The 17,814-nt window shown below is 36.6% G+C and overlaps 1 protein-coding gene across 2 annotated transcripts in view; it reads right to left on the bottom strand.

Moving 5' to 3' along the window:
- Positions 1-16,113, bottom strand: part of LOC122404010 (transcription factor cwo) — a 98,854-nt gene extending 82,741 nt beyond the window's left edge. For both annotated transcript variants that reach the window (XM_043407857.1, XM_043407859.1), the window contains exon 1: positions 14,952-16,113. In XM_043407857.1, coding sequence (XP_043263792.1) covers positions 14,952-15,016 — 65 coding nt within the window. In that variant the 5' untranslated portion in view covers positions 15,017-16,113. The remainder of the gene's footprint in view (positions 1-14,951) is intronic.
- Between the last annotated feature and the right edge of the window lie 1,701 nt (positions 16,114-17,814).

The following is a 17,814-nucleotide window of genomic DNA, read 5'->3' as shown; positions in this document are numbered from 1 at the left end:
AAAAAAGTTGGCCAATACTTTTTTGTAGGTACCTATGAGCACTACTTCAGAAAAATATTTCATTGAAATATATTCACTACTATTGTAGGAGTTATGGCTGTTTAAAATTTGGATCATTTTTATGGAGTTTTTCTCATTTTGCGGGGTCAAGGATCACTTTTCGAATATTTTTGCGATTTGTACATATTCTTCACCAAAATACGCGTCGTTTGCATTTTTGAAAATTAAAATCCTTCAATCCGTTCAGAAGTTATGACATTTTAAATATCCGCATGAAATTTTCGGACAACATTTCTGGCCATAAATTACATTTTCGATTAGGAATTTTTTTCTCGAAAGTGCGTAGGATTTCGTGGGTATATGTATTGACCAAAAATGATTGTAATTGGCCCCCGCAACCGAAAATAATTTTTTCCTGGAGGATTTGAAATTTTTTAATTAAATTTTTTAATAACTTTTTAACGAAGGCTCAATCAGCAAATTGATATTCTTGATTTTCGTCTTATTTTGGCCTCTAGAATCTCCCATTAAATTTTTTCCCAAGGGTGGCCGAACTTTTCCAAATCCATTGGTATGTAATATTTTAAAATTGCCTCTTACAGTTTTGCAGATTTTGATGATTTACATCTTGCGCGCACATCCATTATGGTAGTAGCCGTTCTAACTTTGATTTAGTGCAAGCCTACAGTGCTTCATTAAAATCAAAGTTAGAACGGCTACTACCATAATGGATGTGCGCGCAAGATGTAAATCATCAAAATCTGCAAAACTGTAAGAGGCAATTTTAAAAAATCGCATACCAATGGATTTGGAATAAAATGCTCGTCATTTTTTGTCATTATGAAAATTTCAATAAAATGAAAAATTAAGTTAATAAATTTTTTTTTGTTATAAACAAATTGTATTTTTTTAAATTTTTTAACACCATGTTATTGTACATAAGAAACCATCAACCTCGCCCATTAACAATTTTTTTATATGTCTTTCCGTTTTCGAGATAGCCGTTTCGAGCCAAAACTTCAAGGGGTGGTTTCACCCCTTAAACTCGAGTTATCGCAGCTAAAAAAAAATACGTGTCGATTATTTTTGGCTGCTTTATAAGTGTACAAAGTTTCATCAAAATCGAAGCCGGACCGTTCGCGATGGTTCCTTGTTAGACAACTGGGATATTGAGAAGTCGGTCGAGGAGTGTACATACAGGGTGTTCGACCATCCCTGGGAAAAATTTTAATGGGAGATTCTAGAGGTCAAAATAAGACGAAAACAAACATATCAATTTCTTGACTGAGGCTTCGTTAAAAAGTTATTAAAAAATTAAATTTAAAAATTTCAAATCATTCTGAAAAAATTATTTTTGGTTACGGGAATCAATTACAGTCATTTTTAGTGAATACACATACCCCCGAAATCTTACCCAGTTTCGAGAAAAAAATTCGTTACCGAAAATATAATGTCTGATCACGAATGAATGATTCCCCTGAAATTTCATGTATTTCAAATCGTTCTGAAAAAATTATTTTCAGTCGCAAGGGTCGATTACAATCATTTTTGGTTAATAGACATAACCCCGAATTCCTACGTACTTTCGAGAAAAAAATTCCTTACCGAAAATCTAATGTGAGGCCAGAAATGTTTGCCCGAATTCATGCGAATCTATAAAACATCATAACTTCTGAACGAATTGGAGGATTTTAATGTTTAAAATGTCAAATGACGCGTATTTTAATGAAGAATATGTAGAAATTCTAAAATATTGGAAAAGTTGTTAATTGACCCCGTAAAGTAAGAAAAACCCCATAAAAATGGTCCAATATTCTAACAGTCATTACTCCTACAATAGTGAATATATTTCAATGAAACTTTTTTCTAAAGTAGAGCTCATGGGCACTTACAAAGAAGTATTAGATAACTTTTCTGTAGGGCGTCAAACAAAATTACTAAAAATCAAAAACGAAGTTTTAAGAAAAATCAACGAAAAAAAAATTTCTGATCATTCTGGAAAAATTATTTTCGACTACGAGGGTCAAATACAGACATTTTTGGTGAATAGACATCCCTCAAATTCTGCGCATTTTCGAGAAAAAAATTCAGTACGGGCGGAATTTTGGCCTCTAGAATCCCCTATTAAAATTTTTCGCAGAGGTAGCCGAACACCCTATATAGCAACCGAGTCGGTCGAGCGCTTGTGAGAGCGGGAGCCCTCTGGTGGCGAGCATGGAAGGCGACGCCGCAATATGAACTGAAAAGAGTATGGCAATTTATATTACCGAGTTTTGATTTAATCGTAATTTTTATTTGTGTACCTTTCTTTGTGAAACAATCTTTGAAATTGAGTATGCAAAATGTAATTACAGTATTCTCTTGTTAGAAATTAAATGATTTGAACCGAAAAGAGCATAGCAATTTTTGTTAGCAAATTTTGATTTAACAATAACTTTTATTTAAATCGAATGAATTCTGTAGAATGATTAGAGTAGATAAATTAGTATTTTCCTCTTCCAAGCAGTTCATGTTTTGTCACAATTTTATTATTACTTGTTTACATTTTCTGCGACATTGGTAGCATGCTTTTGCAATACGGTCAATTTCCAGTACCTGCCATTGATATATTGTTTACCTGACTCGTTGGCTAGCTCTTTGTAAAATGATCCTCCGCCCATTCATTTTGGATGCAATCCAATCTGGTTGAAATAATATGCACTTCGAGCAACGATATCTAATAATGTACGAAACATTAGCACAAACGACCTTCAGCTTCCGCGTTTGCATAGTCAGGTTCTCCTTTTTAAATTAGTATTATCGTTAAACCAAGATGAATTATCGAACATCGATTTTGGAGACGCAAATGACAATGGTGAGCTATTGTTGCTACCTCGATGGACCATTCGTTTTAGATAACTTTAATAATATAATCAGTCATCTTTATTTACGGAAACTAAACATGAAGAATGTGAATGACAAAAAGAATCCTATCGAAACTGTAGAAAACAGTGAAAAAAAGAATTTTAAATAAACTGTCGTCATAAATTTAATTTTTTTTTATATAACGCTGTATACTTTGTACAGCATTGTGAAGTAGGACCTTGCTGTCTTAATTTATCCAATATATATATTAGGCTTGGCGCCACGCCACTTCCATCCGTTTCCCAAAATCGACGGAACGCGTGGGCACCTGTTTTACTCGTACGAAGAGATAAAAAGGACCGTCGAGATCTTATTCAGATGTGTTGAGTAGTTTCGTGACAAATTCAAGCAACTTGACCATCGTTGCCAGAAGTAGAAAAATAAATACTGGTAACGCGAGAGTTCGTACGAAATACGATTCTCCTGTCTCGTTTATTCAAATATGTTTGTTTACATTAAAATTATGGAGGTAGGAACTTTCATTCTCGTTAAATTTAAAAAAAAAAAAATTCACGAACAATTCGAGTAACTCGAACGGTAAAACGATCAACAAATGTCGAATTTGCATAAATAACCAGCGACACGATTTTTCTTTGTTTGCTACATTACGGAAAAAACGTAACCTCCTCAAAATCTAAGCTACACGATATCATGAAATTCATCACGAGAAGTGCCAATGATAAATGTACGATATCACGCTTGCGGTTGCTTTTACAAAAAAATGTGTGAAATATAACATGTTGGAAATCAAATTTGGAAACTTTTTTACTCCATGAAGATTTTTGATAGGATAGATAGTAACCGAGATATTGACCCACATCTTTCCACTTAAATACACCGAACGAAAAATATTCCAAACCATAGTAGAATATTTCTCAGCCTCAAAGACATCGGATGATTCAGCTAGAAAGCAAATGTCAAACTAACAGTGCTTCTAAAAACATGAGTTTGCGTTTCCGAAATCGTAGGCTGGCTGGATATTAAACAAAAGCGTCATACACGCCCACGTGAAACGTCCACGAAAACATTTGTGTCTCCCGTGACGCGTTCGCTTATTCCGATTGCGTCAATTACCGTAATCTTCCGTGACACCGAAATTGTCGTTGTCACAATGTTCATCGTGTGTCACGGTCACAACACCGGATCGAGTCCGTCGCGGTTTATCTACGCAGAACTCGATGGAGAAAAAAAAAAAAAAGAACCGTATACTGGGTTATTAGCGTTTCGGACCATCGATTAATTGGATCGAGTCCTCGCGCGATGTCGCGCGGTTTCTCGTATTTATAGAAACGCGTCATTATCTAAAATTGGACAACCCACGAAGCAACAAGCATTCGATAACGCAACGGCCATTATTTCCAACGGATTCGAAACGATGATTTCATCGCGATCCCTTTCGAGCGCGGAGGCGAAACGATCGTCGGATTCGTTTATTCGTGTCGTCGACTGTACCTGTTCCAGAGCTCGGTTCGCGTGCGAAGGAATCGGTGCAGCACCACCGTGGTGCTGGATAAAATGAGCAAAATAAATAAAAGGAGGAAAGGAGTCGTTCGATTTCCAAGTTAAATCGTTGTCGTGCGATCTCGCGCACCAACGTACGCGCGTACACGTTCACGCGCTGTACGGACGGTGCTCAAATGAATCCATGCGGATCGATCTCCGGTGTCAATGGCCGATGCGACGGTTCAAGCGGCCAAGATGCGAAACCGTGTTCTGTAGCGTGCCCCGAAGAAATTGCCCGGTTGCTGCGAGCGCCATCGCCGCGGCCTTCGATCTACAGGGCGATTCTACGAACTGGGACGATCTCTCCTCGGGGCCGGACCGCCATCTTAGACGCCATTTTTTATCTAGCCGAAGAAAACGGAGCCATTTTGTCTAGACGAGTTGACTAGACCAAAACTTTGTTTCTAGACAATTGGAAACTACAGGGCGATTCTACGAACTGGGACGATTTCTCCTTGGGGTTATGCCCGCCATCTTGGACGCCATTTTGGATCTAGCCGAAGAGAACGGCGCCATTTTGTCTAGACGAGTTGACTAGACTAAAACTTTGTTTCTAGACAATTGGGAAACTAGCATATACATAATTTCTTACAGAATTTATTTTTACTAGTTAAACTTGCTTTAACGTCTAATATTGGAAATTAATTTTTTTAGTTCCTATACAAGGTGTTCCACATTTTTCCGCACACACTTCAGCAGTGTATTCTACAACCACAAATAGGGTTAAAGTGTCATATAACAAAAAATGCATAAATGCTTTGTTAAGAAGTTATGACGAAAATATGAAATCTGATGTTTTTTAATTTACTGAACAAACAAATTTATTAAAATTTTGTTTAAAGAGTGCAACTGCTAGTCGAGGCACGAAAAAATATTTTTAACGTAGAATTATGTGGTTAACTTAAACATTTCTTTATCCGAGTTTAGTTTCTATATTTTGGGTACTGAATTATTCTTTCTTCGATGATAGCTTTTTGCTATCATAAAATTTTGAACTATTGTTCAAGTTTATGTTCAGTAAATTGCAAAAAAACTCACGATATCGAATACTTGCAAAAGATTGATTTTATTTTATTATTAATTTTTTTAACATCCTGAATTTCAACCGAGTTTCACAATTCATATTTTTGTTACAACTTCTTAACAAAGCATTTATGGATTTTTTGTTATATAACATTTTAATCTTAGTTTTACTGTATGAGTACCCTGTATATGAGAAGTATAAGACTCTAAAAGTCGACATAAGTTTTTCCAGATATGTTACAAATCTGCAAATGGTTCCCATATACATATATATATATATATATATATCAACCCTTGCAATACTAATTTTAAATAGACTACCAATAGGGGCAATGTACTTTATACTCGCCAAATAAACACATATGATATCTGGGAATAAAGTTTTTAAAATAAAATCAGTGTTAAAATAATCAGTTTAATAAGTAATTTTTGTTGAATACAGAACTATTCAAAAAATAATAAGTAACAATATTATACGTTTTAAGATTTAATGACTTCTTGTATTTCCATACACTTGGACAATTTGATTGATAATTAAATTGGACAATTTGACCAGTATATAATTCTAATTTTAATTTGTTTTGGATACAGAACTACTCAAGAAATAATAAATAACATAACTATACGTTTGAAAATTTAACGACTTTTTGCATTCCCATATTCTTGGACAATTTTATCGATAATAAAACTTTGGACAATTTGACTAGTGTACATGTGCATTGTTGCTATTATTAATAATCTGATACGCATGCAAATGAAGTTCGTTTAATTGTTGTACAACTTTGTGTAAGAATTCATCCAAATAAACATTTAAAAAACTCTACTGTATACATTGATTCATATTACGATTTTTTATATGGCCCCAACATAGATCCAATATTACAGTATCAAAATTCGACTATCTAAAACGATTTGATCCTGTAGAAAAACATTTTCGGTGGGGTTAGAGATATTTTTGAAAATACAAGATGCTCAACAAATCCCACGTTGATATCGCGAATTAAAAGTTTCATCAAAATTTCGATAAATTTTATGGCCTGCACATTTCTTCAATAGATAAAGAGCGCGTGGGCTGCAAGTGTTTGTTAAACATACTCTGTTTCCCAGTCTTATACGCGACTCTCATTTCCATATTCTTATCTTAATATTCCTGTACACAGGATAACGATAAGAATCGATGTATGCGATAAAAAATGTTACAGTTCCGTTCAATGTTGCATCAGCATAGAAAGTACGATCACAATAAGATAAACCAACTTAATAAGACACGATATTCTCTGACTAATAGACTCACCAATTTCGATTTTATCGTTCATGATCGTTCGATTAATCCCAGAAAAATTTCCCCCGTTTCGAAGGAACCGATTTTCTAATAAGTCTGTACCGTTCGTACGTTTAATCACTCTATTCTAATAATTCATTCTGTCATAACCGAGAAGAGTCCCAGTACCTGGAATCACCCTGTACACAACGTGTCTCCAGTCTATTCTTGATCTCTCGCTACTGTTTTATGAGCCAACGTGCTGACAGACTCGTGAGAGTCACTCGCTGCTCGAGCTTCTCAACGAACAACCTGAATGCGTGTAAACGTCATTCCCCTTGACAATAGAAGCCACGAATATGAATGTGACATGCTCGTGCCACGTTTCCTTGAAAAACCGCGTCCTTCGAGCGTTCTGTATAATCCAATAAAAGCCAAGGCATAATTTCATAACCGCCTGAAACTTATTTTATTACTTAACGCGTCGAGTCTGCCGCACCAAACACCACAAATTGTCTTTCAGACGATTAGAATTGTCAGAATTAAGGGGCAAGACCACTGTAAAAACCTGAAATAAAGCGGTTTTTTTTTTAATAATATTCGAGAATGTTATTAACCATGTCGTTAAGTGTTAAAAAAAAAATATTTATTCAAAAATAGTGCAAAATGACGACGCTGAAGCCATTGTCGCGAGGCGTGTTTCGAATTTGAAAACTACAAAATTTTCTTTTAATCTGCATAAGTATAGCTAGAGAAATACGTAGGGGATCTTCGATAAGTTAATTTTAACATTATTTATTGACAAATGAGTGCCCCATTTTTTGTACAAAATTGAACTTTCTACTTCAAATGCTCGTTAATCACGCAAAAATTAATGTTTCAAAAATCCCCTACGTATTTCTCTAGCTATACTCACGTAGATTAAGAGAAAATTTTTTGTTTTTTTCCAGATACAAAGTCAGTTACACTGCGTGCCGCAGAGCGCTTCAAATTCAAAACACGCCTCGCGTGAGTGGCTTCAGCGTCGTCATTTTGCACTATTTTGTTGAAAAATATCAGGTCCCCTTTCATAGGAACTGATTAAATAACTATAGGATAGACAATATTTATTTATGTAATATGACTCGACACGAACGAAAGACACGGGAATCCCCGCACGATCTTCAACCTTATAGGTGCTGCCACTTTGGCCGCGAGATTATGAACGTCTCAACATATTTTTGAATAAATACTTCTTTTTTTTTTAACACTTAACGACATGGTTAACAACATTCTTGAATATTATTATCCTCTTATTTTTCCATCTATCCAAAAAAAAAAAAAAACGCTTGATTTCAGGTTTTTACAGTAGTCTTACCCCTAAATTTTCAGACGATTTGGAAATAGCGTACCCATAATTTCTCATGAAATGTATTTTTTACAGTTTAAAATATATCATACACATTTGTAATTGCATGTATATTCATATCATAAAATAAAATTTTATAATGCTTCATATAGAATGATTTGCACGGTATCACGCATGGCATCATCAATGCAAAAAATATGTTACAGGAATATGAATTTATGACAAAAAAGATATGTGCATTTTTGGAAATTAAAAAGAAATGTGAGCGTCGAAGGGTTAAAAGTCAAGAACATTAGTTAGATTTATTTTCTTCGACATTCGATATTTTGTTTAGTTCCCTGGTGAAAGATCAATCGATGTTTCAGGGAGAATTTCCTTCAGGAACGTCTAAAAATTCTTTTTTATTCGATCTTTTGTGTTCGTTGAAAACGTGTCCGGTGAATTTGATACTTATGAAAAATTAAAATTACTGTTAAATTACGTGTCACCTCATTTTATCTCTCAATATAAAATTTGTTTTCAATTACAATCGAGCAGATACCAATCGAGCTTTAAACGCGTTTTTTCTCGGAATCACATTTTTCAGAATGGTGGAGGAGATAAGACGGGCACCGATGTTTCGATTAACTTTATCTTCGATGGGAGCCTTCCTTCATAACGCGACCATAACCGAAACTACGATAATATTAATGATTATTTTAATGTCCCGAATCTCAATCGAGTTTCACAGTTCATATTTTTGTTAGAACTTCTTAACGAAGCATTTATGGATCTTTTGTTATATAATATAATTTTGTTATATCGAACACGCCGTATATGAGGAATATAAGACTCTAAAAGTCGAAATGTGCAAATGTGGTTCCTATATACGGGGTGCTCGGTTACCTCTGGGAAAAATTTTAATAGGAGATTCTGGGGACCAAAATACGACGAAAATCAAGAATATCAATTTCTTGACTAAGGCTTCGTTAACACTAGAACTACCAAACCAGTCAAAATGACCCATTCGTAATTTCTAATAAAACCTGTAAAAAATTTACTCAACTGAATTTTTGGAAATTTATCGTAATTTTCTATAAGAGAATGAATAAACACTTATTTCCATTGCATTATACATTTCTTCACGCACCTATCGTTTCAATTTCCTTGATACAAATAAACACATTATAATTGTCGGTAGTTCTAGTATTAAAAAGTTATTAAACAATTAAATTAAAAAATTTCAAACCATTCTAAAAAAATTATTTTTAATTGCGGAGGTCAATTACAATCATTTTTTATGAATACACATAACCCCGAAATCCTACCCACTTTCGAGAAAAAAATTCGTTACCGAAAATATAATGTCTGATCATGAATGAATGATTCCTCTGAAATGTCATGTGTCTCAAATCGTTTTGAAAAAATTATTTTCACTTGCAGGGGACAATTATAACCATTTTTGGTGAATAGACATACCCCCGAAATCTTGCGCATTTTCGAGAAAAAAATTCAGTACGGTCGGAAATTTAAACGTTAATAACTTTTTAACGAAGCCTCCATGAACAAATTCGTATTCTTGATTTTCGTCTTATTTTGGCCTCTAGAATCTCCCATTAAAATTTTTCCCAGGGATGGCCGAACACCCTGTATAGATTGTAAAATTTATATTTGTGAATTGTACACATTATTAGAGACGTTGAGAGTTCCTTTTAAAAAGAGAACGAGCAGTGAATTCGTTCGTACGTCCTCTGCCTGTTGTTCGTTCGCGTGAAAAATTCTGTTGCGTAATAACGCGAGCACCCTGTATAGATATGGTTCATTTGTATCGTCTCGAAGGTCCGTACACTGCCGAAAAATTCATGGCCGTGCCAGAGATAAGATAGACGACGAAGGTCCCGTTCCTATCGTCGAACGTTGGTGTCAATTAAGTACGTATATGTATGGATATTGGCGACTCGTACGCTTGAACGCGCGCGAATAATCGATCAATTTGCCGGGGATTTGAGGAACGTTCCGAGAATTTGCCAGCTAATCGGCACGGCCAACTAGCGAAATCGACCAACGAGCAAGTAATCGACGAACAATTACAAATTAATTACGCTGCGCCGCGGTTGCAACTTATAAATCACTCGCGCGACAAACGTGTAATATAATTACGATCGATCAGCAATAGTTGTTTGTTTTCGAAAAGCGTTTTTGACAAATTTATTCCAAGCACATTTCGAAATACAAGACTTGCATAGTGGGAAGAATACGTCCATTTCAACTTGAGTGAGTTTAATTATTTAATAATTCGACGATTTTCAATATCCACAAAATGATGGCGGTTTAAATTTGACTCTTCTGGGATAAAGTTCGCGTAAACTGTGAAGCATACGATCACAAAAGTATTGTCGTAGTTTCGGTTATGATCGCGTTATGAAGGAAGGCTCCCAAATTGTCCAAGTGTATGAAAATACAAGAACTCGTTCAAACTTCAAACGTATCATTTTGTTACTTATTATTTTTTGAATAGTTCTATATTCATCAAAAATTACTTATCAAATTGATTATTTTAATTCTGATTTTATTTAAAAAACTTTATTCCCAGATATGATATGTGTTTATTTGGCGAGTATAAAGTACATCTTCCCTATACACTGTAAATAGTCCATCTAACATTAGTATTGCAAGGGTTGATTATACAGGGTGTTCAGCCACACCTGGGAAAAATTTTAATGGGAGATTCTGGAGGTCAAAATAAGACAAAAATAAGAAAAAAAATTTTTTCAAATCGTTTAAAAAAAATTATTTTCGGTTGCGGGGGTCAATTACGATCACTTTTGGCCAACAGACACACATCCGAAATCCTACCCACTTTTGAGAAAAAAATTCTCGAAATCGTGAAATTTTTCAACAAAATTAAAAAATTTCAAATCATTCTGGAAAAATTATTTTTGATTGCAGGGCTCAGTTACAATCATTTTTTATCAATAGACCCACCCCCGAAATCCTACCCATTTTCGAGAAAAAAATTCAGTACGGGCGGAACTTTAAATGTTAATAACTATTTAATGGAGCCTCCATCAACAAATTAGTATTCTTGATTTTCGTCTTATTTTGGCTTCTAGAATACCTCATTAAAATTTTTCCCAGGGATGGTCGAACACCCTGTATATTGTTCTATTGTTTAGTAATTTCCTTTTGGTTTTTGCTAGTAAATATAGCGTTTCTTTCTGGATTAGTTAACCTCTCTGAAAACTAACGAATAAAGGTAGCTAAAGTTAGAGTCCAGAAGACTTGATCCTGTGAAATAAAGGTTTTAAAACTATTTAAAAATGCTGGAAACTAATACGTCAGCATCTGAACTGTGTTCATTTTTAGAAACGAATATACTATAATATGGAAATATATCCTATTCGAAAGAAGTCAGGACAGAAAAGTAAACTAAACGTATAAAAAGTTATTAAGAGATTAGTATTCCGAGTAAATAATAATGGTTATAACAAGAAGGTCAAACGAGCTGCAAAATCTATTGGAGACAGCCGCGCGTTTGGCACTAAGATAAGAAAAATTCTTATTTAGATAACGAATATCGAATATCGAATAAAAGATAAACAACTTTCGATCCGTTATTTGTCCGATAAAAATTACAATTTGAATTATACAATCCAATTATGCTTGGCGTTAGATAACAGCTTATCGGAATAACTGTCCAATCAAAGAAGTGTTTCGAATAAATTGTTGTAAACAGTTTCTATTCGTCATCTATTGTTTGATTAAATTTCCTATTTCGGTTTTGCACGCTTCCTTTAAAGTATCATACTTAATTTTTACAAAATTACCAAATAATAGAACAAATGTGTTTAATTAAATGTTCTGGTTTAAAAAAAAGAAATTTACATCATAGTAAAATAAAGTTTGCGTGATTTTAGAATCTTCCATGCATCTAACAGTACACGTACCAAAAAGAAATTACTAATTAATAGAAAATATTAATTTTTAATTAAATATTCTGGTTTAAAAAAAAAAAATTTACATCATAGTAAAATAATGTTTTCGTCATTTTAGAATCTTCCGTGCAACTAACAGTACACGTACCAAAAAGAAATTACTAAATAATAGAAAATATTAATTTTTAATTAAATATTCTGGTTTAAAAAAAAGAAATTTACATCACAGTAAAATAATGTTTGCGTGATTTTAGAATCTTCCATGCAACTAACAGTGGCACGTACCAAAAAGAAATTACTAAATAATATAAAAAATTCATTCTTAATTAAATATTGATACGGAATGAAATTATACTCCGCGACAAGAAATTACATAAGACGCGAGGGTATTCGCGAGGAAAGCACTCTAAATGTCAGAGGCAGAGTGTAAGGTCACTGGAGTGGTTTTAGGTGCCACAAATTGCACCAGAAACGCCGACGAGCGAACTGCGACACAGGCCCTTCTTTGTAGGGTCTGCTAACCCAAGAAAAGTGAGGGCACTGATATTGGAGCATCGATCCTTACACAAGCACGGATGCTAACACGTTTCTTTACTCCAATGGCCAACACGACAATTTCGCAGAGATTCTTCGACCCGTTAACTCCTTACAATTTAATTTTGCGATCGTACGTCTCATTAGCCTTTACATATTGCATTTCTCACGCACTGTAACGAACTAACAGCCAATAGAATCGTTACGAAAAATTTTCAAAAATTATTTTCGTTCATCGAGTATTAAACGGTAATATAGAATGCAATTAATTTTTCTACGAGTTCTTATCATGTTTGGATTATTGTTTGTATCTCGAACGCGTCTTGTATTTGTCATAATTAACCAGTAATATGGACCACGAGCATGACACGATATTGATATAGCAAGTGGGTTAACCCTTCGCGTTCAAACGGCGAGTTTAACGCGTCGTAAATTCTCTCTGGTGAAACGCATTTGCCAAGGAAGTTTTAAGTACTGATCATCCACAGACGCAGCAGATGCTGGTATTTCTTGGAAGCCACGGAACGTATAAAAAAAACAAAACTAAAAACCACAACTTCAAACTAAAACTAACTAAAAATAAACTAACCAAGAACTAATGAAGATTGAAAAACACTGTTCAACTCGTTATAAAATTTTCGAAAAATTTCAATGACCGAAAAATATAAAAATCACGAAACAAATAAAATTTGATAAAACCCGTGACAAATTCTGACGTTCAAAAAGTCCACTGATCCCAAGAGACGAAATTCTACCGTGTATGTAACAAGTTAATTAAGGAGTATTTTATTAAATTAGTCCTCGAAATTTACACCAAGCTTTTAAAATTTATTTAAGACTTCGTAATTCTTGTCGAAAGTCAACTCTCTCTCTCTCTCTCTCCTTGTACCACTCGCAAAAAAAAATTCTAAGACAATGATAACACGACCACCCGGTAGAAGTTCAATGATCAATGCCTCGATTCGAGAAAGAATCGTTGGAACCATGTGGGGGAGGGGGGGCTCTCCCTCTCTCTCTCCTTGTATCAATCACTTGCAAAAAAATTCTAAGACAATGATAACACGAACACCCAGTAGAAGTTCAATTATCAATGCCTGGAACCACATGGCGAGAGGGGGTGAGGGGCGACGTCACATTCGAGCACCTGTTTATTCACGATAATAAACCTTGTAGTTTTCCGTATACCGGGGAACGTATTCGCGTGAATTTTTCTCGCGAATCGTCGGATCGCTGCTAACTCGGTTTCGAGTGGAACGATCCCGGGTTATAAATACCTTGGAGAAATTGAACGAACCAATATTACGCGAGACGATTAATCAAAACGGAATAACCGTGCATGAATGATTGCTTAATTAGGCGAGATTGGTTGCCTTCGGTCTACATAAGCGTAACACACCGAGACGTGTTTCTGCGTGTCACGCTGGGGCGGCCTTATATAATCCGCTGGCCACATGTTCGATCGAAAATTTTCGTGAACCTTCGCCAGTCGCGATATTACTTCATAAATACGATGCAAGCGGGTCTGGGACGCGTTCGAACGATTTTTTAATCGAAATATATCTAAACCACTTGCGTACGTTCGATTCTCGGAACAAGCGACGACCAAATTGTAGTTAATTATATAATAAATAATATTTGGATGTATACAAAACACGTGTGTGCGTGTGATATTTTTAGGAACTCGAATACTTTAGGAACCGTTTAGAAATTTACAAATTGAATTATTTATTTGTTCGCGTATCTGATCGTACAAAATACTCTGAACACCTTCTCGGTGGTTGAATGTAAAACATTAATACACGGATTTTTTTTATTATTTAATAATTTTTTTTTGTCGAATATGGTATTTAATAATAATTTTACTGTACTTGATCCTAAACTGATATTCCAATTAATTTTCATTGGCCAATTGAAAACTAATCGAAATTATAATTTCGTACCTGATCATTTTTATTATTTAATAACTTTTTTTTGTCGAATATTCACTGACCACGTAATTACAAGGTACGCGTGTATTCTATATCAGACGATGGATCAGGATTGGAAGCATGGATTCCGTAATTACACACAGCTACCGAATACTTTTTAAAATGAACTTTGTCCATCACTGGATCCAAATCACGCGGCAACAGGTTCACTCTGTTTAACGAGCGTCCTCGATGCAGTCTATAGATCCATGTAAATATTTTCGAACGGTATCAGACTGAATAACGCCCGGCAAGGCCGACAGAACGAAATGTTGGTCTGCTCTTGAAAAAGAATCTAGAATATACCGGGTGATTCACGTCGCGTGCGAGCGTTTAATTACGCGTAACTATTCATGACCAAAATAATACAGACGCGCAGAAAGGATCGTACATTGTTTTTCTACACGATACTCCGAGTCGTTTAAAAAGTAACGTTCCCCGGCGAAATAGAAATCTTACGATATTTCTGAAACGCTAATAATATCGTGTGTGCTCACCTCTCGTATTTCACCTGCATAGAATGAGCGGAGTTGTCGTCCCAATAATTCTGTGTCTCCATCATCTTGCCGCATAGAATCGTTTCCGATGCGCGGACACGATCACTTCCTAATTTCGAATCGCCGTCACCGTTAACTTCCTCCTTCAATTCGTTTACGTTTCGCGGTTTCTTCGAAACTCCTCCTTTTACGGTCCCCCTTTCTCACCAACCGAAAATCGGAGAACTATCTTCTTTCAATTCACGCTCGATGCACGCACGTCTGCGAAGCAACTCGAGACTTGTAATACTCGAGCGGGAAACTTACGATTCTCACAGACAATAAGTATTCTCACTGATCGCGGGATTACGGGTGCATGGGTATAACGAGAAAAAAATAAATAGTCCTCTTTCAAACCGATGGCTCCTTGATCGATAGTGCGCACTCGACGACTAGGTTAGGTTCGCCTCCGCACACTCACTGACACACTCGTAACGACACGACGGACCGGGAGGCCGGTACTTGGGAATCGCCCACGTCTTTCCGTCCAGTCACACTCGCCGATATATCTGTACTGGCGCCCTCTTCTTTTCCTCTTTGTCTTCTTTCCTGCTTCCCGATTCGTCTTTTTTTTTTTTAAACCGTCGATCGTCGATCGGTCCCTCGGTGCAGCGAACCCCGACAAACCCCAACGATCGAGTTTTTAAACCCGGCCCGTCGAAGAAACGTTGCTTGTCGGCGAGTACGATAACAAGCAGCAAGAGAGAAATACAGTTCGACCCCGTGACGTGAAACGCTAGCGACGATAAGGCCGTTGACTCGTTCGACCGCGAAATTCCGCGATATACTAACCCGGCAGGGCCGTAAGAATTGAACGAGCCGCGTGCGTTCACTCGCGCATCATCGGTGGTCCGTTACGTATAGATACGCCGCTATGGGTGCGTACGCAATGCACTCGGCGAATTTCACGCGGCAATGCTTGGCGGCGCTCGGGGTGTATTCTCTGGACCAATGATCGCGTTACGTGCACGTACCGGAATCCTTGCTCGGTTCCACGCACCCCTCTGCCACCCCCACTATTCCCCCGACGCGCTGTCTCGTGTGCTGTACGTGTTCCCGCGGTTGGAATTCCGAATGGACGAAAATAAGGAGGATCGTTCGAACAGTTCGTATCGCGACGTGTACTAGCGTGCGTTGTTTCCTTGGCAAGTTACTCTACGCGTATAATGCGCGGCCCTGTTCGGTTCTCGCGATGGGCCGCGGTGTGGCATGCGGGCCGCTGGTGGGAGCGATTCAAAGCCGTCTCAGGCGCGAAACCATCGATCCCAGAACCACGTGACCCAAGGCCCAAACCGAACACGATCGATATCGTACATTTTCTCGTCGTTCCGAATACAAATTATCGATCTCGCGTCCATCCTTATCGACCAATTTTTCGACGATCTTCTTATTGAAATCACGATAATTATTACGAAAGATAACGTTACGTAGTTTGATTTTGTTTTTTTTTTTTTTTTAATCTGCGCGTATCTGAGCGACGCGCCGGCCGAGTGTGGTTAGCTTTGCGAAACGCGATAAGACAATTTGTTCTCGGTGCATCACGTGTTGATAACGTTACGTGTGGATCGATACAGCAATCTCGAAATAACTTTGCTGGCACACGTACTTACACGTATATTGTTTGAAAATCAAAACAAAGAATATTAATCTACGTCTGCGACGTCGCTCTATCATCGAACGGTCTGCGTGTTTCCGTTGATCGTCCCATCCTAAACTAAATTGTTGTGTTTCTTGATTTTTAATAGCGAAAATATCTCTTATCCTCCGGGTTACAAAGTCTTGCAAAAACAACTGGTCGATAATGTATCGTCTTACGCGGCAATTTGAATCATAAATCGATAAAGATAATTGCACGACGAGTCAGACAACATTGTATGTGCTGCATTAACGTCCGTTGTCGCTCATCGTCGTAAACAGCACGCGTCTGACACACACGCATTCCGATATGCGTCGATGTACTTTTGACCGGCAATCAAAAATTCAAGGACCGCAAATTTCACAGCAGAGACAATAACATTGATAACCCCGGCAATTATTATTTCTATATTCTCCAAGTCGCCGAACACGATAACGATGCAACATTGTTCGGCCCTGGAATGCGAAACCAACTAAAAAAATTCACGCGAGCGCGCTTTCACCCTTCCTCAATTTCCCTGATATCTCACCGATACAATTCAACGATAGCCAAAGAGAAACCAGCTCTTTTTCTTCGTTCCGCAAACGAAGAGGATCACCGTGTCACGTAACGTCTCCGCGTGATGCAAATCCAGCGTTACGACGAGAAACATGCGGGAGGATTGACGCACGGAGAATCTAGAATCCAGAAAAGCCGGAAAATAAATTGAGTTAGAAAATGGCGATCATTTTTTGTATTAAATTATTCTATTTCTCGAAAATGAAAACTCCTTACTATTTTTTAAGGTTATTCTGCGTGTCCTCCCACGTGTCTTAAAGAAATAATAAATATGATTTAGATAAACGGGAGAGTAATGAAGCTACTTTAACACGTTCACTGCCAGATAAAAACTGTATGACATTCTGCAAGATTAAAATTTTGATTTTACACCATTGTAAGCTACATAACCTAAAATTTGTTTCAGTACTTATTTTCATAACCTTATTAAAATTCATAAACTCCATCCATTTCCCTCGACGTCTTAACTTGAAAATTAATTTTTCTAGTATCATAGTGGTAAATCCTGTCACCCATATATGTATGGGTGACGTGGCAGTAGAAGTGTTAAAGGCCTTATCTGCTTGGTCCCTTCATACTGATTGATGCGCCATCTTTACGTGCATTCTGCTTCTTATTTTTATTCGGTGA

The sequence above is a fragment of the Colletes gigas genome, unplaced genomic scaffold, assembly GCF_013123115.1.
Source record: "Colletes gigas isolate AHSC1104 unplaced genomic scaffold, ASM1312311v1 Colletes_gigas_Sc00089, whole genome shotgun sequence".
In the NCBI taxonomy this organism is placed as follows: domain Eukaryota; kingdom Metazoa; phylum Arthropoda; class Insecta; order Hymenoptera; family Colletidae; genus Colletes; species Colletes gigas.
This window is presented reverse-complemented; position numbering and strand designations above follow the sequence as displayed.